The 26,625-nt window shown below is 36.6% G+C and overlaps 1 protein-coding gene across 4 annotated transcripts in view; it reads left to right on the plus strand.

Annotated features, from left to right (window-relative positions):
• The window catches only part of COL14A1 (collagen type XIV alpha 1 chain), a 184,600-nt gene that overhangs the window by 17,962 nt on the left and 140,013 nt on the right, over positions 1–26,625 (plus strand). For all 4 annotated transcript variants that reach the window (XM_016156518.2, XM_016156509.2, XM_016156528.2 and 1 more), the window contains 3 exons: positions 8,394–8,510; positions 11,307–11,450; positions 16,395–16,478. In XM_016156518.2, the coding sequence (XP_016012004.2) occupies positions 8,394–8,510; positions 11,307–11,450; positions 16,395–16,478 (345 nt within the window). The remainder of the gene's footprint in view (positions 1–8,393; positions 8,511–11,306; positions 11,451–16,394; positions 16,479–26,625) is intronic.

Raw genomic sequence — 26,625 nt, forward strand, 5'->3', positions numbered from 1 at the left:
TAATAAGGAGCTATAATGTGTATATATGTGTATTCCAGTCATGTTTCTTAAATAACGTCTCTTAAATAGAGCGTCTCTTAAATATTTCTCCTGCTTCATACTGGTCCTTAATTTTGCTTTCTCTAAAAACTGAGCATATAGTCTGGTGACTAGAGGTCTGACAGAGGCTGCTGACATGTCACTTTAAGTGTTTCTAATTATTTTTAGCTTCATTTTAATCATAGTTTTTGAAATCTACTATTGTATTATTGAGATCTACACTTTTATTTTTGAATTCCACTAATTTTTATAAAGTACGTCAGGAGCTGGCAAACTACCCCCTATGGGCCAAATCTGGCCCACTGCCTTCTTTAAATAAAGTTTTATTGGAACACAGCCATGCTCATTTGTTTACATAAGTCTGTGGCTGCTTTCACACCACAATAGCAAAACTGAGTAGTCATGACAGAGACTACAAAGCCCACAAAGCCTAAAATATTTATTATCTGGCCCTTTACCGAAGAAATGCATTTAAGTACAAAGTAAGTGCATAATATATGTCAGTGTTCAAAGCAACTTCACTAGATAAACATGGTAATCTTGCAGAAATAGAAATTTTGGTGCTGCAATAGTCATTCTTCAGCTGAGCAAGGAAGTCTAAATGTGATAAGGAAAGTTGTTTTAGGAGTGTTAATGTTTAATGCTTGGAATTTAAGGTTGTAGAAAAGTCAAATGCAAGAACCACTGTACCCAGGTGCCTAAAGGTGACCCACACTTGTTCAGAAAGGAATGGAACTTGGCTCTGCTCGCTCAAATGGTGTTAAAACACTGGGAATTAGTGACTGTATTTTCAGTACTTCATGCAACACAAAGGGATCAGTGATCTAGACAAATTCTGCTGATTTGCACTGATAATGCTTTCCGCTCTGGCAATTAGAAAAGTGATCGCAGAAATTCTAGCTAACTCATCCTCTAAGCTGTGGGACACAGGATACAGGTCCTTAAGAACCAAGGCTAGGCAAATTACGGAGTCCTGCAGACTAACTTAACTCAGAAATGGTCCTTCCTGGAGTCAGTGATCATACAGAGCTTTTCTGGGGGTACTTTCAGGGATGCTTCCTACCAGAAATACATTGTTAGCCAAATTCTGTTTTAAATTAACTTCTATGGGGCACACACTGTGTGTCAAGATACAAAGCTGAATGAAACTTTGCTCTTTGCCTTGCAGCAGCGTACTGCCCACTGGGGAGGCAGAACTAGAAGCAGGCAAATCCAATACAAGTCTTTGGGGGGTGCGGCAGCAGCCAAAATGGAAAGGCGGATTGGAGCCAGATCGTGGAGAATTTTAAACAGCTCTGCTTTATAGAGGAATTCGCTGGCAGTACTGCTGATACACATCTTTGTGACTCATAGGGGTTTGAAGAATAAGAATAACTAAAGCAAGAGAGACCATTAGAAGATTATATTAAGTCGTTCACAACATAAGCATCGAGGCCCTGAAGTAGGGAGAGGAATAGAGAGGAGAGAATGAATCTAAGAAACATTTAAGAGGTAGAAGACATAGCCCTTGTTTGCTGATTGGATGCGGAGGGAACTGAAAGAGAGAGAATACAGTAGTGCCCCCCATCCACGGGGCATACGAGCTGAGACCCCCCAGTGGATGCCCAGTGGAAACTGAACCCCATGTGTACTGTTTTTTCCCGTATATACACATAGCTATGATAAAGTTTAATTTATAAATTAGGCCCGGTAGGGATTAACAGAAATAACTAATAATAAATAAAACAATCATAAAAATATGCCATAATAAAAGATACATGAGTGTGGTCTCAGCTCTCTGATAACTGATCTGATAGCTGAAATGACTACCGACTGTCTAATGGGCAGGAAGCGGATACGGCTTGGAGGCACAGGACAAAGAGATGATTTATGTCCTGGGATGGCGCGAGACTTCAGCATGTTACTCAGAACGGTGCACGATTTACAACTTAGGGATTGTTTTTGGAATTTTCCGCTTAACGTTTTTGGACCATGGTTGACTCTAGGTGAGTGAAACCATGGGAAGCACAACAGCGGGAAAGGAGGGGCTGCCGCCTCAAAGACGACTCTGAGGCTTCTTGCTGGAGAGCCGAGTAGATGGGGCCCTTAATTTCAACTCATGTGCTATTATTGCTTTTGCATCTTTGTGTCATAATCGTCCGTTTGCCTAAGCTCATTAAAGACAGTGGTTCTCTCTTCGGTGTCCGTATCTCCAGTATAGAACGATGCCTTAGTCATAGTGGATACTAGGTGAAGAGATTAATAAGCGAATGAAGGACAAAGCAGGTCTTCGAAGCTGAAGATAATGAGTTCAATCTTAGACAAATAGATGTAGCGCTTGAGGTGGTGATGGGACATCCCGGAGGAGTTGTCTGGTAGATAGTTGGTGGTCTGGAGCTTAGATAAAAATGATTGGGGCAGGAGATTGTATCTGAATTGTGTCGCACTTGGGGATTAGAGTATAGGGATATTTTAGGTCTTAACCCATTTCCGGTTTTAAAAAAAAATGCAGCTCGCTGCTAGCGTTCATTTAATTTTACGTAAACACGCTCTTTGAGCCTGAAGCAAATCGGACTTGTTTTCAATGTGAAAATAAAATGTAAAAACTGTTCTTGGGGTTATTTGTAAACAGCACTTGTCTCTAATCCTAATGTAACAGAAATGTAACATTATATGATGATCAATATTTAAGAATTTTTTTTTCACGTGGTAAATTTCAAAGTATAGAACAACACAAAACAGAACCTCTAGGATTTGACATTTTCAGTGATCAGGGATTATTATATTTTGTAAATGGAAATACCGCTAAAACAGAATGCTATAAATAGAATGATGTCATTTGTTTCCAAAGCCTATTGATATACTAGAGCGATGTGAAAATAATAATAAAAGTGAGATATTTTGCAGCAGCCTTTAGGGGTAAGGTTAGGACTGTGACCCGTGAGTTATCTCGGGGTTAATGCTGCAGCTGTAAGTGCCACGAGGAGTATTCTCGGAGCACACAGGAAATGGGTTAAGGGTAGAATTGGAGAGGGATGGCCCAGCGGAGAGAAGCGAGGATGAAATCTGGCAGATCTCAACAGTTAAGAGGTTAAAGGAAGAAATAGGAATGATTGAACGTGTCAAAAAGCAATTATAAACAACATCGAGAGAGTATAGTGGCCTAGAAGTGAGGGCTGGAGAAACTCTCAAGAAGGAAGATGGAGGAGATCCCAGAAAGAAAAGCCTTCAGGTGTCATTGGCTTTGGTTTTTAGTGTGTGAGACATTTGAGAAACTGAATCTTATTTCTACCATGACGCTATTTGTTTTCATGATTGATTCTGAGCGAAGAATAAAGAATTTGAATTACTTTATTTGATTTTCTACTTTTAAAGCAGACATAGTAGTGAGTTCCTGTGAGTTGGCCAGTTTTGACGTTAATTTGCAAAGCCATCTGTGAACGTGTTTGATATTCAATAAAGTACTTCGCTAATGGCAGGTGTGTTGACGTGCTCCTGACACTAATTATTCTCAAACCTTACATTCGTATAGACGTTTTCAGAGTCACGTTTATTCACAAAATGAAAAAAAAAAGTCAGTGCGGTAGGCAGAATAATGTTCCCACAAAAATGTTCCTGTCTTAATCTCTAGAACTTAAAAATGTTACATGACAAAGGGGAATTAAGATATCAGATGGAGTTAAGGCTGTTAACCAGCTGACCTTAAAACAGGGAGATTATCTCGGTTTATGTAGGTGGGTCCAATTCGGATCCAATCAAGGGGTCTTTAAATGTGGAGGGGGCAGGTAGAGGAACCAATGCCAGTGATGCCATGTGAGGAAGACTTGGCCAGTGATTGCTGGCTCTGAAGATGGAGGCGTCCTCAAGTCAAGGGAAGCCTCTAGAAGCTGGAAAAGGCAAGAAAATGGATTCTCCTCTGGAGCCTCCCAAAAGGAACGCAACCCTACCAACACCTTGATTTTAGCCCAGTGAGACCCATTTCAGACTTTTGACTTCTAGAACTGTAAGATGATACATTTTTCTTGTTTTAAGCCACATCGTCATAATTCGTTACAGCAGCAATAGAGAACTAAAGCAGTCAGTATTAAAAGGCATACAGGAAATTAACTCTCTCCTCTTAAATTGCTAATCGGCAGACTATGCTTTACCACTTAGTCTCGCCAGGTAATTCTTTATGAAGAACTTCCCCTCTCCAGAGAATGTGAACCCACATTGGCTCAAATAACTGTTTATACCTGGATTCCTCCAGCATCTTCTTTTCAAGACAAGCTGTTACATGAACTGGAACACAGAAAAAAGTAATGTTATGTTGGCCGTAAGGGAAAAAATGTGTATAGCGTGGTAGAATGGGGGCACCAATACTTTCTCAGAATATCACAGTAAATCTTGGTTCTAGCAATGTTCGTTTTGAATGGTTACAAGAAAGAACCACTGAAGGTAAAGTAACTGTCATTTAAAAATCTCAAAATGTATAAAATCAGAGACTCAAAGTGTATAACATTGGAGACTGCATCAGGGTTTAACTTCATAAAGACCTCCGTGTTGATACACGTACACATATTATTTTGCTGTTATTAGTACTCAGATATGTTTGGAAGTTAGAATATTTTCCTTACTTCTGTTTTCAGTATCTTTATAATGGATTATGAAATTAAAACGAATTGGATTCTAAGCAAGATAAAAAGACCCCTCTAGCATATCACACAGTAAATTTCTCTCAGCTATTAATTTCTCCCATTTATTGAACATTAAGACAAAACATTTAATTGAAAAATGGCAGATAAAAAGCCAAGGTTCTTTGTTTAGATCACTTGGAAAAATAAGTCAAATACTCCTCTGCTGTTTAAAGATCTTTTACTTAATAAATATAATGTCGTTCCGTTGATATGGCAACCTAAACTATGTTTTGAAGGGGAAAACACTCTAAGTGCTCATACTGCTCCATCTTGACCAGTAAGATTTCTGGTGCCAAATAAAAGAAACTGTTCTCTGGCCAATTTGAGCCAAAAATGTATTGGAGGTAATGAAGTAGCTCACAAAATTAAATGTTAAATAATTAAGTTTTGAAAGGATAGGAATCGTGGAACACCCTGCATACAGGTCCCTGGGAACTAGTGACCATTTTTAAAAAAATATGTCCTTGGAATGAAATGACTGGAGCTATTTTTCATCCTTCCATCATGGGATAGGTTCTTGGGAGAGTCAGCCTGTCCTCCCGCCCCTAAGCCAGGGGAAAACATGGCTGGTTTGATAGTGGAGCCAAGGACCCATGCAGTGGGCAAGTAGTGTGGTTCCTTGGAAGAAAACCAAGATGCTGTTGAAAAAAAAAAAAGAGGGGAGGTGATTAGAAGATCTCCATTTCTGTGTTCCCAGGTAAAATGTAGTGTTTCAAGAAATTAATGAGAATATTTCATTAGAAGTAAAACTTTGCATAGGTTCTCAATGTCAAAACAGCAAGATTTCAGTTAAGTTGAGTTGAAGTGAAAGAAAGGAAGGGCTGGAAATTTGCCCTTTTAATAACTATTCATATCATGAAATAACATTTCCCAAGTACCTGACAACGAGGCTTCACTAGAATCACACAAACATTTCTTTTTTGCCTACGAGATTTGATTTCTGAGAATGATTGCTGTGAAATTCTTGGGGTTTAAAGAAAATCTTCCTCCTCAAAAAAATACAACATGCTGAAACTAAAATACCCCCATACTTTTAGTAACAAGCCTAATCCTGTGCTAGAGAGAAGGATAACAAATGGACCCTCCTCGGTCTTCCTCCTCGATCCCCCTTTGGGACGAAGTTCACATATTCACAAATGTTATATTTGGCCCTGTCCCTCACAGGAAGCCTGACTTCATCATACAAAGAATGAGTTTGTTAGCTTCCTCTTGCTTCTTGGTGTGTGCCAGACATCAAGTTTTACACTTGATTTTTGTCTTCTTAAAAAGCTTAGGATTTTAACTGACACAGATTAATTTCGAGTCAAGTTCATGTAAACATTTATAGTTATTACTGGAAATTAACTATATGTATAAAAGCACCTCCTTTGTGCTCACAAAACGAAAAATCACTTGTCTGGTATTAAATGTACACAAATTTTTGTTCCATGAGATAAGAACAATTATTTCTCTCCTGCACTTAAACAGTCCTCTGTCAATCTTGGGCCGCCCTTGCTTTGGCACAAGTCCCACTGTCTTCCTTACGGGGAAACTGAAGTTCAAAGCCGTGACCTCTTTCTTTCTTAACCAGCATTTCTTCTTTTCAGCGTTTTCTCCCTAAAGGCAAAAACCTAAAGGAAATGGAAAATTTTTACCCAACTAAGATTCTCTTTTAATGACTATGAGAGTATTCATGTTCCCATAGGTGGTAGGCGTGGTCTATCGATAAAAGAAAATGGCGGCATTGCTTTCTGCTAGCAGTCATAATGAGACTAAAGTCTAATGAACCACTCATACATTATTTAAAGAGTTGAATATTGATCGATTTGAGTACTGATGAGGCATGTGCTTCACATTTTGTTTCCCTACGTGGTTCAGTGGAAACCAGCGCCACTCTGGGTTCCGGAGTGCCACCCACCACGTTGTCCGAGCATGCTATGTGGCATCAGGGCATGGTCCGTGTTATCCTTATTGCTTTCTCCTGGAGGTTCAGAAGGATAGCTAGCGACTAAAAAATGTTACAGGCTACAAACTCAGACCACGTTAAAGAACAGTAGCCTGGGTAGAAAATGCCATAAAAATTTCTAACGTTTAACCTAGAAACTTGAATGTTGTTAACTTCTTTGCTCTCCTTGAGATTTCAACCCACCTGGGGTGCTGACTCAAGTGGTTGACCCTTTTGGAATGACCTAGACTGATGATGCCTCCATCCTGCTCCTTGTACTTTTCCACCTCATGGTTCCAGGCAGGCCGGCTTTCTCTCACCAGTGCATTCAGCTCACTGATAAGATTTTGCTTAGAAACTGGATATATTGTTTAAGTTTTTAAATTCCTATTTTTAATTTTCTTGTGTAAGTAACAAAAAACTATCTATAAATAGATATTCTCACCAGTTTCCAGACTAAGCAAAGTAATAATGGTTTCTCTGTTCATTCAAATGTTCAGTTAGTTACCTTCCTCTTCTATTTCAAAGTAGTTGTTCATATTTTCCTCTAAGCTAGAAATATGTAAACTCTCTTCCATTCATGTGAAATTGAGAAGGGGAAGTTAATGCCTTTGTTTTGCATGACTACATTCTCTACTGAGATAATAAAGGGCAACTTCCTCCAATGCTTACTGATTTCAGATGAGTGGATGGTCTATAGAGGAGTAAATTGCTTATTCATCTAGCTCAATGAAGGGTGACTTCTTTATGTGGATCTAATGCCAAAGAAACAGCATTTTTTTTAGGGGGTCAGAGATTGTTATTCACCAGTGTGTGGACTTGGTAAAGTCTCTTAGCTTCTTCTTGGTTCCCTTATATATAACATTGGAATAGTAGTTTGTTTTTGTTAGGATTAAATGAGCTTTGGAGATCACCCATAGAGGAAGTAAGAGAGAAGAGGAACAAACATTTATTGACCATTTATTATAATATATCCATTATCTTTTTAAATGTCATTCATGTGCAGCGAATATTGCTGTCACCTTTTTGAAAAATAAGGCTTTGAAAGAAGCCGTCACTTGCTCAAAGTTAATTATCTAATAAGTGACAGAACTGGGAATTAAAATGATATCCGAACTCCATTATACTACGTATCTGTTAAGGAGAATGATTGTTTCCTTCCTGCACACTCTGTTTCCTAAAGTGAGAAAGATTGGCCATAAAAGTAGGTAATAAGAGCTAACTTTTCTGTTAAGTATTCACTTTTTTTTGACAATCTAATTTAGATGTTATATAATAACTATCTTCTCACTAAAGTATTTCTTTTGAAATTATATAAATGATCTTATCGTAACAAATGTTGGATTACTAAAGTGAAAAACCTAAAGGCATAAAACAAGTCCCAGTAGAATAGATTATAAAAGCAAACATGTTCCAAGAAAAATTCATCCTTGTAACATAATGAAAGCATTTTACAAGATTGGCTCTAATTTTTGAATCAGACTAGAGTATTAAATTCTAACGCTAAGTTATAGTTCTTTGTCATAAGGTCAGTACTGTTTGACAAATGCTTATCTCTTGAGTAAGAAACACATGTTCTTAAGTTTGTGTTATTTTGCAAACTGATTAATTCTTTAATTCATTAATGGGATTATAGAAAGAACACATTTTGAAGCTGATGACGTTTTGTGTATTTTGATTACATTACTTTGAGTTTTTAAAATTTAGCAAATGGAAGCTTAAATGTTAATAAAGTGTTAATAAACATTTTTTTTGTTTTCGTTTTTCTTTTTCAGTGTCTCCACCCACACGGTTAAGATATAATGTATTATCTCAGGATAGTATACAGATTTCATGGAAGGCTCCAAGAGGGAAATTTGGTGGATACAAACTTCTTGTGGCTCCAGCTTCAGGTAAAAACAATCAATTGTATTTTCTATACTATAGTAATGTTTAGCACATTGCTAAAATGTGTTCCTTTAAAATCATTTGAAAATTTTTAAATTTAATATTTGAGCTTGAAATCTTATCTTCTACTCTAGGAGATAATGGTTCCAAAGTTTAAAGACCGAAGATTGAGCTCATTATAATTCTCAGGCAAAATTTTCAGACTGTCAAAATTCTTACTACCTATGTTTCAGCATAGGGTGAATACTTTTGGTCTAGTCATAGTTTAAAAAAATACAGCACATCTGGATGGCTAACAGCCATGATTGGCTGAGTAAATTATGATCAATTAATAGACTATCATTCAGCAACAATACATTTCGATTAGGAAAGCTAGACATTGTGAAAATAAGTGATTAGCAGGAAAAGCAAAAGTTAAACAAATTTATTGATCATGAAGATAAAGTAGTTATGTAAAAAAAAAAAAGATGCTCTTTAGTGTATCTCTCAGGTCTCATTTCATCTAGGTTTCATTTTCACATTGTATGTAATAATATGCTTGTATATAATATGTATATTTATATAAACAATAATTTTTTCTCATTATTGGGGATAAAGATGGGTCTGTGGAGCTGGACTCCTTTCTATTGAAGACCTTTCGCCAACTCATATAATGAGGTAGACAGATACTCTAGGTGTGGGCCTCTTACCTAATAGCAGACTTAAAATCTCAAAATAAGTAGACAAAACACCTCGCTTCTTGCTTGGTTATTAGGAAGGAACCTTATTTTATTAACAAGTATTGTGCATAGGCTCCTTAGAAGGACTTCTGGTTTAGTGCTACCAGATGCTGACTTTTCCCATGTTGGTCTGCAGAAGCGACTCACTTGTGGAAAGCAATACTTTATTTTCAAACTCTATTTTGGTTCAGAGTTTTCATTTTGGAACACGGCCCAATTTTGAAATAACTTTGACTTTTAAAAATAGTTTGTTTTCTGAAATAAGCCATCCTGGGAAATTTAAGAGAGTCTTGACCATTATTATGACTCTAAAGGTCAAAATATAAATTTCTAATATGTAGTACCTCTGGGAATTCCCCATGTTTGATCTGCAAAGGCAGTTTGTTTCTCTTCAGGTCATCGGTGTTTTTTAACTTTTCCTTATTGATTGCTATTAGTACTGAACTCTTAAGTACCCCTAGCAGGTGTCATTGAGGAATCATGGACTCCTAAAAATGACTTGGGTGGCCTCGGAACCAAACCTCAGCCTGACCCTTCAATCCCCTCTGTCACAGCACACCCAAAAAATAGATCTCCAGCTCTTGCTTACACACCTCCAGTGACAAAATAAAAATTGAGGATGAAAGCAAATTATTTCTTCATGAATACTGGGTAGATTTTTCCCAGTGGCCCTGGGTCCCTTCTGCCGTGGCCCAAGCCAGTAAGACAGTCTTGACACTGGTATGTTCTTGATCGAACATAAAATAAATGGGGTTAAATAGAAAGAGTGATAAAGTACATCTAGACACAAAATATTTTTAGACATTTTAGAATTATAAGGTATATTCCAAGTACTGTTCATACCAATCTCTTCCAAAGCATATTTCATAGTATTCTGCAAGATGCTAAAAAGTATTATACAACCAAATGGTTTAACGGTCAAATAAATTTGAGAAGTGCTGTTATAAACAGAGTTTAAAGCTTTTCAATTGCAGGATTCTCAAAGCCTTTAAAATAATACACCCTATACCTCTTAGAGAGGGATTCCAATGCAAAGTTTTATAAGGAAAAGAAATTTTTTTAGCAAAGCACACATGAAAGATTTAGTTGGTGCTCTTTGTTGTAGATGAGTTTTAAATGATTGAAGTTCATGAAATCAGATTTAACATCTTGGACACAAATGCATTTGAGGAAATGGGTTTTGGCAAGAGAAAGACTCAGTTCTGGCTTCTAGTAGCAGGCGGCATGGATGATGGTGGGATCATATTTTAGACTTAGCGTAATTAATTTCATTAGAATATGACTAAAATATATTGTAATCTGTGCAAAGTTTTGTTAATGCAGCAAATTTCAGATCCTTTCTGCAGTTACTGCTATAGAGGCAGAAGTTTTAAATCGATTTCCCTTTTCTTGGACATTGTAATCACCACTAGAAATTGGAGAAGAAAGGTATACTTGGAATTTTGTAAAAAAGATTGAATATTTAATCAACAGCATTTTCAAGAAAGCCTTAGATGTCAGTCTAATTCGATGGAGAGATAATGGGGATTTGAAACCTTTTCATGAACCAAACTAACTTTCAAGTAGCCAGGTAATGAGTGGTTCCTTCAACATCCTCAGCCGCTGATGCTCCAATTTAAGATAATTAAATTGCTAATGCTTCAAGGATGCTTTGATTCACTTTGGAAAGGCCATAGAAAAAAATTCCAGCATAGGTAAATACATTCGGTCTGCTCGTATCTTTCCCTTGACTTTTAAGTGGAATTCTTCCCTTGAAGATTATATCTGATGTTGAGGGTTTACTGTCTTTTAATCTGGTACAATGGTTTTCTCGAATGCATAAAAGCAATGGTGTGTTATGATAAACTGTTTTTGCAAATGTTTTTTATCTAATCTAGACAACTGTCTAGGTTGTCTAATGCAAAGAGTACAACTGAAAATGAGAACAAAAAATATATTAAAATTAAGTGCTGTGCACATACTACCATAATATGTATTTTTAAATGTCTTCACCCTTAAAAATGATTTCTGGTTAATAAAATTTCTTAATGTACACAGTTAATCTAGCTCTTAGAACTGATTTATCTTTCTATTTTATTATAGGTGGAAAAACCAATCAATTGAATCTCCAGAACACTGCAACTAAAGCAATTATTCAAGGTCTGATGCCAGACCAGAACTACACAGTTCAAATTATTGCATACAATAAAGACAAAGAAAGCAAACCAGCCCAAGGTCAATTCAGAAGTACGTATATGCAGGTCTTAAAGTGTCATCCTGGGACCCTGTCCCAGCTCTAAGTTTAAGTCTGTCGTAAATATTATAATAGGTTAAAGTTCCACATTGTTTAAATTGGGAAAGATCTTAAAAGAAGTCTAATACAATCTCCCATGAGTTCTTTTTATCACTAATACTCGTCTGCCCCTCCCTTAACCCATGTCACTGCACTCCTTTTATCCTTTAAGTTTCAGTTTTCAAATACTCCTCCTGATACTGTCCCTTGAACTTTACCCAGACATCTCACCTACCCAGCACATAGTAGGTGCTCAGAAAATACTTAATGAATAACTGAATGCACCTCCTCTACGGTATTCCTAGTTAGTGCCAGTCTAGCCTCCACAAGACCAACCTATACAACATGGAATTTAACTCTTTTCAGTAATTAATAGTTGACATTTATTATCAGCTTATTCATTACGTGCCAGGTCCCATGACAAAGAGATTTGTGAACATATTCAACATGGCAGGTATTAGAGAGTGAGATACATTCAGGACTCTGTCACGGGAGGTGCTCTCTGTGTCCTGTAATGGATGGGGGATGGCTTCATCTTTGAGCCAATTTTCAGACAGTAAGTTGGGAAGGCAGAGAAAGGTTGGGGCATGCAGAGACATTCTAAGCCGGGGAGAAGGCGCCGAGGCAGCCCAGTTCCTGTCTGCATGGTTTCTTTAGACAGCATTTCTTCCTATTGAATTTAAAAGTTGTTTACATAGGCCCTCATTCTTCTGCCTCTCAGGTAATATTCATTCATTTATTCATTTTATAAAAAATTTAACAAATATATATTGCATGACTACTAAATGTCAGGTCCTATTTTAGGCACCTATCGAATTTATATTCTAGTGACCAGAGATTATATAGCAACCCCTTCTTCCTGGAAGTGGCCTTTCAAATGTGGAAGGCGATGGAGTTTTGTGTATCATGAATGCAAACATTCATGCTTACCTTTCTGTGTTACCTCATTGTGAAGATAAACTCTTAAAAAAAAAAAACATTCAACTTATTATTAAAGACAATTTTGAACATAATTAAAAAAATCAGCACAATAGTACGATGAACCTCGAAGTATATCTGTCACTCAACTCAACAATTAGCCATTCACGGCCAGTCTTCTTTCATCTATTATCCCCGCCTCCCCCATATTATTTCGAAGCAAAACCTATGCATCATTTCAAGTAGCAATAGCTTTCTAAATCCTGCCACTAGGATTAATCCACAAATCTGACAGGCCGTGGGTTCTAGAACAGTGTATGCAGCACTGTTCTATCTAGATTTTCTATCTTTCCCGCCCCCTTTTTTCTTCCCCTTCAAAGTAATGTTTTATGAGACATTATCTTGTGATTTGAAATTAAAAACAAAAAACAAAAAACAACAACTTTGTTAACCTGCTACCTCTTTGTTAAACTTCCCAACAAAGACATTTGGTAAATTTACCTGTCAGCAGGACATACAAATGTTTTAAAAGTTACATTCTTTTGAGATCTGCATTGTCTGGAAGCTCAGGTTTTTAATGTTATTTTCAATATAAATCAGCCTTCTGTCTCATTTTATTGGCACTGTGCTTCAGTTTCTGGCCTCTGCTAACATTCCTACATGAATAAGCAAAATAACTTTTCTTAAAGTTTGTGAGAAGAAGTAAAAGGGGCAAGGAGAAACCATTCATTTTACAATAGTCTAAAGGTATTGCAATTGATGATTTCACATATTCTACCGACTGAGCAGTTTAGGAAACACAGGTGGCCTTTAAAAGCTTTGCCAACAGCTCTTGACTCAAAACACTTAAAAGGACATTCCCTTGTTTTCAGATTGCGCAGTGCTGCTGAGACAGTGCAATAGTCTAAGTGGTTGATTGGATAAATTGTATCTAAGCATATATATATATATATATTTTAGCTACGTTATTTTTATTGGTAGGATAGAGGGATTAGTTCTTCCTGAAAACAGTTCTTAAGAATGAAATTAAAGTAACATTGTTTGGGTGGCTTCCTTTACCATTTCGCATTTCAATTACATTTTTGCTCCATGTGAGTTGGAGCTAAAGCCTGGTTTCCCTTCCCTGGAAAACTTTCATAGTTGATTCCAGAAAAATGACCCACACAAAATTGAATGTAGGTTTCTAATTGTGTAGGGATTTGAATTCTTCCTAAGGCCATTTTCTGATACACAGGGAAGCATAAGACACAGTCTTTGGATTTTGAAGATAGAACGCGTATGTCTGATCTGCTAGATATTATGATTCCGAGTCTGGTGTGTATATTTGGCCAAGCGGCTCGACTGCATCCAGCCAGGTTTCTCATCTGCAAATGAGGTTGATGACATGTGCCCACTATTGCATGCATTAGCTCACTTCAGCACGTAGTAGCAGCGTGGTAGCTATTGTTGTTGTGATTAATGACATTTTGCTTGGGATAGTCTGTTTTCTAACTGATTTTGCCCCCTGCGTGAGGGAAACAGCAGCTGGAGGTGACATACATGTTATATTATATATGTGACCTAGTGGCCCAATTTAAGGGGACTGTTATTTTTTTCTTGTTCATTTGTAGACTAATATATGATAGTATTTTGGCTAACTTTCTTTTCAGCCACGATTTTCCTCTTTCTGCCTGCAAACTCTTGCTAGAATGTCCAGTAAAATTTCCTTGAGTCTCTGTAATTGTTCTTTTTCAGTTCTAGTTCTGCTTTTAGCACGGTGCAGCACAATTTTCCTCTTATTAAAGTTGCAGACTTTTTTTTTTTTTTTTTTTTAACAGAATGTAAGCATTTGAGGCCATAGCCTATGTATGGGTGGGATTGAAGATGTAGATTTGAAAACTATTCATGGAAGGGTGAGAATTAAAATTGTGGTATGATAAAATTATAGGTGGGACCTGCAGAGATGCCAGGCACTTTTAATATATGATCGTATTTCAGGAATGGAAGCAGAAAAAGAACCCAAGCAATGCCCATTGAAAGGAGAGGTCAGAGGAATACAAGAAAATCTAGGATAATGCTTTTATAAAACCTGAGAAAGAAAAGAAGTTAAAGAAGGGGGTGTTCCGTGATGACCCAGCAGTTATGCATCTGGGTACTTATGTGAAGAAAACGAAAATACCAATTTGAAAAGAAATGTGCACCCCTCTGTTCATCGCAACATTATTTACAATAGCCAGGACACAGAAGCAACCTAAGTATCCATTGATAGACAAATGGATGAGGAAGATGTGATACACACATGTACACACAATGGAATATTACTCAGCCATAAAAGAGTGAAATCTTGCCATTTGCAACAACATGAGTGGATCTAGAGTATATTACGGTTGCTGAAATAGGTCGGAGAGAGTAAAACAAATACCGTATAATTTCATTTATACGTAGACTCTAAAAAAATAAAATAAATGAACAAACAAAATAAAACAGAAGCAGACTCATAGAAACAGAACAAACTGGTGGTGTCTAGAAGGAAGGGCAGTAGGGGGAGGGTAACAAATGTCATTGAAGGAGAATAAGGTACAAACTTCAAGTTATAAAATAAGTCACAGGGATATAACGTACAGCATAGAGAATATTGTCAATAATATTGTAATAACTTTGAATGGTGACAGATGGTTACTAAGCGTATTGCGGTGATCACAGTGTAAGGTGTATAAGTGTGGAATCACTATGTCATACTCCTGAAACTAATATAATATTGTATGTCAGCTATACTTTAAGAAAAAATAAATTAACTTAAAAAAATAAAGGGGTGTTCTAAAGTGGCGAAGTCTTATAAAGAAGTTAGAGAGTGAGGCCTACAAAAATGGATTTAGAAAATTAGTTTGGTGGGAATAGCAGGATCAACACATCTTATTATTTTTATTTTTAATCTCGGAATTTAATTTCTTGGCACCAGAAAGCCAAGGAAGGTTTCTCAGAAAAAGGATACAGAACTAGATCAACATGGCCCCGGCAGATGGCAAATCTCACGCACTTTTAGCAAAGGAATGGAAGGCAATCGAAAGAAGTTGAAGAGGAGGAAAAAATTAGGGCAATATTAATGAAACAATATTTTAGAGAAGGCAGGATGTTTCAGAGGAAATCATTGCTTCTCCTGCATAGCCCACCTTCCAAGAAATTTGCTTATTTCTATGAAGTGAATGCAATAATTAAATAAAATGTCTTGCCAAAGGATCACTTCTGCCTTTTCATAGGACATTTTATTTGTGCAGAAACCGTTGTCAGTTGGCAGTGGTCTCAACTGACTCAAACAACGTAAAAGTACTGAGCAGTAGGAACAGCGCTGCTGTGGCATTGTAAGCAGTGGAAAGTAAAACTAATGGAGTGTATTGGTATGGGTGGATTAAAGGGTCAAGGGGCATTCCAGGTTCCTGAATATTTCATAATGAAAGTGAGAAAGAAATACTACTATTTATCAGTAGTGAAACTTTTTTTTTAAGCTCGAAAGGAAAATATTATGGGTTCTCCATCTATTGCATATAGACCAACTTCAAATGAGGATGTTCATGGCTGAGATGTTTTCAGAGCAGAGGCCAACTCATAGGCCTTGTCCAGAGACCTGAAGATATGGCTTGAATCCTGTGCCAACTCTTCCTGGTTTTATATTTTTTAGTTACTTTGCCTCCTGATCCTTCCCTCCTTCATGTGTGACAATCATACACGTTTTCTAGCTGTTTCTAAGGATTAAATTTATTTGACACATTTGCCCGTAGAGAGTTCTCAATCAAAGTCATTCCTTAAGTGTCTTCCACACTTTCTCATGTCAGGGTAAAAAAAAAAAAAAAATAGCAGTTGCAAGTTTTGGGGGATGAAGTTCTATCATGAAGCTAATTTCTACTCGATACTCTCAATACTTGCAAGAGTTTTAGTAAAATTCATTGAATATTTTCTTCTAGCTTTTAACATAACATGTTGCTGTGTTTCTTCTTTTCTTCCAGTTAAAGATTTGGAAAAAAGAAAGGATTCAAAACCCAGAGTCAAGGTGGACAAAGGAGATGGGAATAAACCATCTGTACCAGAAGGTCAGGTCTTTTTTTTTTGACTTGCTTATTTTGGGCGTTGAGTTGTTTTAATAACACAGGCAGGATACACGTACATGGCCGTTGGCCTCATCAGAAGAGTATGGATTGAATACGCAAACTTCCTTCAGCTCCATTTCACTCCTTTCATCCGCACACGTAATAACTGTCAGCACGTCCTTCTCTATTACTCTCCCATGTTCAATACATCGCCGAGTTCCAGTGAATTTATTTTCGGTTGAAATACTGACAAAATCTGTTAATTTCTTTCCATTGTCAATACTCAGCTAAGCTTCCATTTCTCTCCTGGCATACAGTATTCTTTAGTAAAATCTCAGTTGGTTCTCTACTCAGAAATTAGAGCAATCTTTTCAAAATAAATTCGACACTATGCTCTCCCCATACACACCTTAAAACCCCTTCAATAGCTGCCTGCTGCTCTTAGGATAAAGAGCAGGATCCTTAGCAAGACCTCTAAGTCCCGCATTGTCTCATGACCTACCCACCTACCTCTCCTTCCTCATCTAAAACTAACAACTAAAATGTTGCATACTAATAGCTAAAATAAAGTCGCCTGTCAGCTTATCCTGGTGCTTCTCTTTACATTATGCATGTGACCTTTTTAGTCACTTTTCTGTGGCTCTACAAACACATACGTACAGCCTTCCCTGTTGTATTTCTTGTTCTGTGCATTGCTTTTTCACTTGGAGGACTTTTCTTGTTAATGTATACAGGAGGCAAGATGGTATAGTGGTAAATTGCACAAGCATTGCATTTGCCTTTTTGAATTCAAAGCCCATCTTTGCCACTTTTAAGTTTGGGTGATTTATACTGGTTATCCTAATCTCTACTTTTCTGTTTCTTCATCTGTAAAAGTTGGATGATAAGATTTATTTAATAAAGTTCTTTGGAAGTAAATGTGTTGATACATGTAAAATACTTAGAATACTGTCTACCGTTGAATAATGTTAGCTATTGTTGTTAGTCTACCTCATTCCTTTTAATGGCCAGATAGTAATGTAAGGAACAGATTATCATACTTTATTAACTATTTCTTATACCAACAAGCATTTAGATACTTTCTAACTTTCACTATTATAAACATGCTACAAAAACATACTTCTAAAAGTGAAATTGAAGATTAAAGGATATGCAAATTTAACAGTTTCGATAGTCTATCATATTGACAAATGTTTTCAATAATTTATCCTTAAAACATACATTCTTTTCAACCATTGAAATTCTCAATACTTAAAAATATTTTTCAGTGATATCTCATTAATTTATACTTCTTTGATTACTAGTGAGGTTGAGCATTTTTTTCATATCTTTGGTGGTCATTTTTATGTTTTTCCATCTTTGATCCATTTTTGTATTGTGATTTTTATATTTTCTATGAATATAGAAATTTTGTGTACATTTTGGATATTGAAATTGTTTCTATTACATTGTTATAATGTTGCAAATATCCTCTCTTGATGTATTATTCACCTTGCAAGTTTATTCATACTTTATGAAGACTTTTAATACAATGTTTAAAAATTCCTGGCAAATGTACTCTACTTTTATGGATTTCTTGGCTTTGTGACTTTCTTAAACTATGAAATATTTTCCTATTTATAATTTTATATTTAGATTTAAGTGTATTATTATGACTTACCATTAAATATATATAAAAAGTATAAAAATATAATAAATAACTTTGTACAGTTAAGAAAATAAGCATATTACAACACAGTTGGAGATTTCTATGTATTCCTATGCATTCCCTTTTCTTTCTTCTAAGGGGCTACCATTATTCTAAATTCAGTGTTCATCATTCTAAATGTCTAAAGACGTTCTAAAATGTCTTTATCATTCTACTACATATATGATTTATGAAACCATATTTTAATTATTCATTCATGCCTTAAATTTTATAGTCATTTTATCTCATTATACACACACATGCACACACACACATATACTTTTGCAACTTACTTTTCTTCCCACATATGTTATTAGATTTTTTTTGAATAATTCATATTGACTTATATAGAGGAAATTTATTCATCTTCATTGTGTAAACTAGAATTCCATTGGATGAGTATACCTCAATATATTTAACTTATCTACTCTTGTTCCTAATATTTTGCTATTATAAATTTTCTGTCTTCTGCATATGTGACAGAATTTCTTTAGATCACATACCAAGATATTGACTTATTCAGTTGTAGTGTGTGCATATTTCAACCTTGTTGATCCTATCTGTTGTCTTTTTGTTTTATGTTTTTATAGCTAATATTTACTTCTTTTCCTATTCATTTTTCTAACTTCTGGAATTGGATGCTTATCTCATCAATTTTTAATATTTCTCTATTACGCATTTTAAGGCTATCAATATCCAACCACTACTTTAGTTGTAACACATGGATTTTAATATGTAGTATTTTTATTATGTAGCTTATATTAGTTTCTAATTTCCACTAGGCTTTCTATTTTGATTCACAAGTTACTTAGAAATATATTATTTAATTTCTAACCTTATGGAGATTTTTAAAAAGATATTCATTATTGGTGTCCAAATATTTGACTATGGTAGGAATATTTTAAAAATATTTTTTGAGATATTATTTAAATGTGCTCAATTTTTTTTATCATTTTACATGGAGTTGAGAAAAATTTTAATCTTTCTCTCTGATATAGGATTTCTCCACTTCTCTTTTTAGCCTTGGCAATTTTGTTTTAAATTAGAGGCTAAGTATGTGTCAAATAAGTTATAGTTTCCTGGTGAATTTTTCTTTTTCTTTTGTAATGAAAAGGTGAGAGTAGTGTTGACGTATGTTCTGGTAAATACTAACGAATACTTGGAGAAGGACCATCCAGTCAGCAATTCATTTGCTTTATTCATTGAACACTTGTTTATGGAGCAAGACTTCCCTGAGCCCACTGTTAGGTGGGGGCTGTTTCAAGGTGTTTATTGCAGTGACCAGGACCTTAGCTAAGGCAAAAACTTTCAGGAGGTTTTTGGCAAAAAGGTGGCTCCCAGGAGGTGTGTGCAGGGGCAGTGAAGACTGAGAGCACTGGCATTGTGAGAGATTGTCTTAAGAAAGTAAATTATGAACAATGGTGACGGTCCAGGCCAGAGTCAGGGCTCTAGGAGGTTGAGGGGGAGCATTAATGGAGCTCTCTAGCGACAAAGCGGCCTTCCCCACCCCAGCCTTACAGCTCCTCTTTCAAGATGCGGTAGTCCCATGATTCACACTCAACTATGCCGCTCTTTGTTTTTCCTGCAGTCTGCAATTTTTGGCACAAGAGTCTATATTAATGGTGGCTTACAATCAGGCATATTTCACATATTTTAGAATGTTAGTTTAAACGCAAAGGGCTAAGATCCCTAGTAGAAGTTGCTATGCAGTTAAATAGTTACTTGTTTTCAATCTACTGTACATGTTTCTTCAATAATCTAAAACAAACTCCCAAACAAAAATGGTATTTGCCTTTGAGCATAATAGTGGCTTATTTGCATCGATGGCTGGTCTCCCTTGTTGTCCAAACAGCTTTCTCCATTCATTTTTGGTGTTTTGCACAAGAATGCAGAATCTGATAGAAAAAGATTGAGACAGATAAGAAAAGTAGCGTAGGATTTCTTTTTCATCCCCCTCTTGGTGGTTTTTCATTTAAGATCTCTGATCCTCTTTTTTTTTTTTAAATGGAATATTTATTTACTTATTTAAATTTTCTACCACGAGACAATAAGGAGAGGGTCCCAGTATTCTGATTTTCCGGGGGAAAAAAAATGAGATGAGCTTATGCCCTTCTTTCAAGGGATTGGCAAACTGTGGCCCATGGGGCACATCCAGTCCTCTGACCATTTTCTTAAATAATGTTTTGTTGGGACGCAGCTGCTACGCTCATTCCTTTTCATTTTGTTTAGAGCTACTTTTCACAATAGCAGAGTTGAGCAGATGCAACAGATACTGTATATATTCTGTCTTGCCCTTTTCAGAAAATGTTTTTGATCTTTGCTTTTGAATGTGTTGGAACAGAATCACTTGATGGACTGAGTAATTCATTGTTTTTCTGAGGACAGCTGGTATATTTTGGTATTTCCAATGAGAAAGTAGAATGTGCTCTCATATACAAGCCTTCGAAAGATTCTACTTTTGACACTCCCAATTCTGATTTTTTTTTTACTTGAAACATGAGAACTCCCAAAAATTAGTTATGAAGATTAAATAAGTGATTATATATGGAGTGCCTAGAACACAGTAAGTGCTACACAAGTATTTGCTATTGAAATTACAATGTATAGTTTGCATGAATTAATCACAGAACAATTTTTATGTGTTATTGATTTAACAATAAATTCATAGAGGAGGTTTGCTGATTCTTTCTCTGTGTACAGTTCCCAGTGATCATTGTAGACAGGATTCTACCCTCATGAAACTTACATAGTCTAGCATGGACTTAATACTTGTTCCCTGCGCCTTCTCTTAGAGAAGGAGATTTTACTTTTGGGAAGGTGGGAGTCAAAAGATCAGCTGAAGCACAAGGGAGTGGGTGGGTTTTGTAGGTTGATGCTGGCTAGATCCTGAGAGGGAAGGGATTGGGTCCAGTCATAAATTGGACATTGGGGTTAGGTTGTGGGCTCAAATTCGTGCATTAAAGGGTTTAGATAGATGCCTCGCCCATAGAGTATGCTCTGTAAGGATTTTTCTTTCTTCTCCTCCTTTATTGTTATAATTACTGTTGTATCTACACAGTTGATATGGTGTTCCAGCAGCAACACTCGGCTGGATTAGAGTTTATTGCTTCATCAGCGCAGGGAGAATTCAAGGCAGCCCCTTAGTCCATGCGTGCGCCCTGAGTGGGGGAAAAAGTCTTTTCAAGAATTGATAACTGTGGGCCTGTACCACATTCAGATTAGGTATTCAAATGTGCACTCTTCAGATGCTCTGGGGCCCTCCCCTTCAAGAAATTCATATAAAAGTTGCTGAGAGCCGGTAAAAGTAGGGTGCCTGGCCGAAGCAAACATGAAATCACATATGAGGAACATATGCTCAGCTCAAATTCCTGATCGCCACAGATAAAGCAATGCCAAGGAGCAGTTTGTGATCCAGACTTTTGAAACCCAGAAATAACATGAAAATGGAAGTCTCGGAGTCCCATGAATTCCAATTATGGAATGATTGCATAAAGACTATAAAATAAACAAAAATTTGTTAAAGTCATAGAAGTATTCAAAACAAGAGAATAAAAGAATGACTATGAACAAGAGAATAGGTAGATTTGTAAAGGGACCACACAGAAGATACATAAATACAAAGATAGACATACCCAGAATCATGCTGGTGAAACTGTAGAACATCAAAGTCAAAGATAAGATTTTAAAAGACAAAATGGAAACAAGGAGGAATAAAAGGACTCATTGAAGCCGTTTCTGTACGATGGAGATCTAGCTAGCTGTGTGCCGTTGTCTCCTCTTCAGTTCATTGATTTATTAAATAAAACGACTGTTTTTCACAAGTCATGTTAGTTCATTTAATTTCTTAATTTAGGAAAAAAGCTGAGAAATCCAGCAAATTCAGCTGGCTCAATAAACTGGCGATGTATTTGAAGAAGAAAATTAATTTATTAATTAAAAAAAAAAGAAAAAGAAAAAGGTTGAGATGCCCTGATCTAACACAAGTGAGTAACAGGAAAACTGTGATATAATTTTGGTCCTGTTTCTCCTCACTACTGTCCTCTGAGCATTCCATGACAATTCACAGAAGCAGAGAGCAACTGCAAAGATAATCCATCACGCATAAGGCATTAGACACATCGTAGGTCCCTGGAGTCTCAGTAAATATGCTCAGAGGGAAAATCAGAAGATGATACGAATTGCTATCCAGCCCAGGGTTTAAGAGAATAAAAAATAACATTTCATCAGGATTTTTTTTTTTCTTCCCATATTGGACTTTCCTCTCTCTTTCTCTCTCTCTTTCTCTCCCGTTTTTTGTTATTTTTGAAACTGGTGTGGCTTAGTGTACGGCACACAGGTTTTATGGTCAGACATCTCTTGGAATGAAATCTTATTGCTTCCTACCTACCTCTGCAACCGTAGGCATATTAACACCCCCCCTAAGTCTCGGTTTTCTTGTTGGCAAAATGAGCATAATAGTCAAAATGAACAGCAGGGTTGTGAGGATTAAATGCTATGACATATATGACAGATTTGGGATGTAGCCATCACTTAAGGAATATCAATTCCCACTTCTTTTTCTACTCCCTTTTTCAAAAGTCTTCAAAGAGGAAGTATTGGTATTCAGAATGCAATAGAGTGTCTTAGATTATCAGTAACTATTTGTTGAATATTTGGATTTGGCTAGTTTTAGACTCAAGAAGTTTAGAGTCCCTTGGTGAAGTTTAAGAAAGACTGTTTTTTTTTTTTTAAATAGAAAAAATGCTTTTATCATAAAAAAAAAACAGAAAGTAGGTTTCCATTTTTTTCCTTGATGTGAAGGATTATAATTCATGTTTACATGAATTCAAAAAAACATGAGACAGAATCAATCAGTCATTCAGAAAATAATCATCAAACACCTGAAACGAGCATTATATCTGTGCATAAAGTTATAAGATTTCCCTGAGGGCAAGGGCATGACTTTCTTCTAGCAACAGACCTCAGTTTCCTCTGGGTTCTCCCCTCCTAATCCTTTCGATAAGATATTTTTAAAAGATTTGACACCTTTTCTTTTGGCTTTCAGCAAATATAATCATTCTTAACCTTTGAATTCTCCAGTGGTAAGAAATCATAGTTCTGCCTTCTATAAATTTTTAAATGTCCTCGTTTTAAAAAAAAGAACTTGTAATACCTATATTTTTTCTTTTTAATCCGATACTTCACAACTATGAGCACTGCTATAGGTTTTGGCAGAGTCTGTCCATCATAGGTATGCTTGGGCATGTCTGACTGATGCCTTCCTTCTTATCTAAGAATTTTCTGTTAAACATCTTGTTTCTATACCTGCAGGGTTTTATTGTTGGCGTGAAATCGAGCAGGTGTTTCAGGCTTAGAAATTGCAAAATGTCAGGATCTGTTCGTTACTGATGAACTGGAGTAACAGGGATCATTGACTTGTTGAATTTTTTAAGAAAATCACCTTGAACAACCAAAGTAAACATACGGCCCAATCATGTGGCGCTATATACAGAGCTGAAAATAACTGCGAATGTAATACACTGGCTCCTGAAGTTGAAGAAGTTTTATGTTAAAATAGTGATGGTCTGGCAAGGTAGCCTCTCTTTGGTTAGTATTAACTTATGACAATCAGGAAATAACCAGAAATTGTACAACTAAAGTTATAGAGCAAACTTTATATAAAATATTTTAAAAAGAGTATATATTTTTAAAGCAAATAAAACCTGCTTTGGGTATCTTGCGTTGTGGTAGCTAGAGTTTGGAGAGGGTAGACGAGGATGGAGCTTGGGATTAAAACTGAATAAAACCTCTCAGAGATGGGAATGTTGTTTGGGGAAAGAGGAGGAATTGCATTATGATGAAGTGAGAAATAAATATGGACAGGTCAAGTGGAACTGAATTATGAAGAGCTTTGAAGAGCATGATGAATCGCTTAGGCTCAATTTGGTAGGTGAGGAAAGGAAGAAATCTTAAATTTTAGAGTTGGAAGGTACTTTGTGGGCTATAGTGTTAAACCAATTGAGGGGATGATGGGAGCTCTTCAGCCATGCCATGAAGGGCTGACCAGCATCTGCTTTCATTGGCAGAGATCTCAGTATTTTCCAAGGCAGTGGTCTATGGAAATGTTGACTGTCAGAAAATTCTTTTTTAGATTGAGTTGAAATCTGTCTCCATGTGGGCATACAGAACACTCCTAATCCCCCTTCTGTATGACAGTCCTTTTAATATTCGAAGACAGCTGTCATGTCCTCTCCAAGTCCCTTGTGGTTAATGAACAAAGAAGAAATGTGATGAATGTGATGTTTACAGGATTGTCAGTTACTCTTGAGATGCAGAGCCCTGAGTGACGGCTGAAATGTTCTTTTGACAATAGTTCAGGGGTTAGGGGTCATATGCCTGTAAGTTTTCATGGCATTTATTTATCCCAGATTGGATAGAGCACAAGTGAGTATGATTTCGATTTCATGTTATCTGTATTTGCAAGGCTTGGCAATCTTTCCCCTCTTCCTCCTTCCCTCCCTTCCTTCCTTCCTTTTTTCCTTTCCTCCCTCCCTTTCCCTCTCTTTCATCTCTCCTTCCCTTCCTTTCTCCCTCATTTCCTTTCAAATACTTCTCTTCTGTGATATGAGTTGAATAGCTCAATAGCTAAATGTTTCAGGCTATGGAGTTGGTCCAGCTTTCCCACCTGCTCAGCGTGTGATGATGGGCAAAATATTTAACCTTTTTAGTTACTTAACCTTCCTTTTTGAATGGAGTGAAAAGAACACTTATCTTAAAGACTTAATATCAGGCTTAAATGGAAAAGACATACGCAAAGCCTCTAATGAAAGTGGTAACTGAATGGTTAAGTCTTGATTATTGTAAAAAAAAAAAAAAAAAGCAATGAAACATGTCTGCCACATCAATGAATTAACTATATGTATTAGTCAGGGTTTCCCAGAGGAGCAGAGAAACAGAAATAGGATATATATCTATAGAAAGATTTATTATAAAGAGTTGTTTCATGTTCTTACGGAGGCTAAGAAGTCCCAAGAGTTGCAGTCTGCAAGCTGGAGACCCAGGAGAGCCTGTGGTGTACATTCCGGTCTCAAAATTGGCAGGCTCAAGATCCAAGAAGAGTCAATGTTTCAGTTTGAGTCCAATGTTCCAACTCAAGGCAGTCAGGCAGGAGCAGTTCCCTTTTACTGAGGCTTTTTGCTTTATTCAGGTCTTCCATCAGTTGAATGAGGGCCGCCTACATTAGCGAAGGCTTTGCCTGGTCTGTAGATTTAAATGTTAATCTCATCCAGAAACACCCTTACAGACACAGAATTATGTTTGACCAAACGTTGGGCACCACAAGTTGACACATAAAATTAACCACTACACTATGTAATGTATTTCTAGGAAGTAAAGAGTTCTGCAAAGAAAAATAAAACGGAATAAGGAATGAGAGTGATGGGGAGTACTGGTTTAGGTAGCGTAGTCATCTATTAGGGATGCTTTGAAATATGTTTCCACCAAGACTAGACTTAACAAGTATTACGTTCACTCTGGTTAAGGTGAGCTCCAGATACAACTGAAATCTGCCCCCTGCTTCCCATCTGCTAGATGGACAAATTGTAATATTAATGTGACAGATAATTAGCATCCATCCACATTGCATAATGTGAGGACATCTCCTCTGGTAGCGGTAGCATAGTATGATGGAAAGACATATTGGAACAAACTTTTAGAAGACCTGACGTCCAGTTCTGGCTCTGCCAGTAACCACTAAGCCATTCACTTGTCTCTCTGAACCTCGATTTTATTCTCTGAAAAGTGAGGACAATTAATGGCTTTCCACAAGAATGCTGTGAGAATTAGAATGTGCCAATGTATTGAAAAGCTCTTTTAGAAGCATTGAACTCTTGGCAAATGAAAAATGATATTAATTCTTTAAAACAAAAAATCTTCAGTGATACAGCTGAAGCTAATCTCGGAAGCAAAGTCTAGTTTGAAAACTTGAACTTAACCTCCTGGGAGACTTAAGTGAAAAATTGTTCTGTGACCACAGTTTTCCTTCAGATGTCTTGGTTAATGAATGGTCTACCTAGATATTTTGCTAGTGGCATAGAAAAAAATAATAATTCAAAGCCACTAAATGAGTCAGACTAATTCTGGTAAAAATCATTGTGAGATTTTTCTGAATGCGTATTAAGATAATGCGAGTAAAAATAGTATATGCTGTCCTTTCATTCAGCTTTACCTCCAGCATTGGAAAAAGTATTAAGGAAGACAGGCAACCCTGATGCAACCCCCCTGATCCCTAAGTGACTGTGATCCCCCTTCCCAGTGCGTTAGTCGGGCACGGCGGGAGGAGAGACCACGCTTAATTGATTCATCATGGCTCATTTTTCTCGTGCCCTGCTGGAGATATGAATTATGTGAAAGGAAGAATTCTTTTTTAACAACATAATTCAATGTACTTCATACTCATGGATGTGCTGTGTGCCAAGAGCTAAG

The sequence above is a fragment of the Rousettus aegyptiacus genome, unplaced genomic scaffold (assembly GCF_014176215.1).
Source record: "Rousettus aegyptiacus isolate mRouAeg1 unplaced genomic scaffold, mRouAeg1.p scaffold_m13_p_15, whole genome shotgun sequence".
Taxonomy (NCBI): Eukaryota; Metazoa; Chordata; class Mammalia; order Chiroptera; family Pteropodidae; genus Rousettus; species Rousettus aegyptiacus.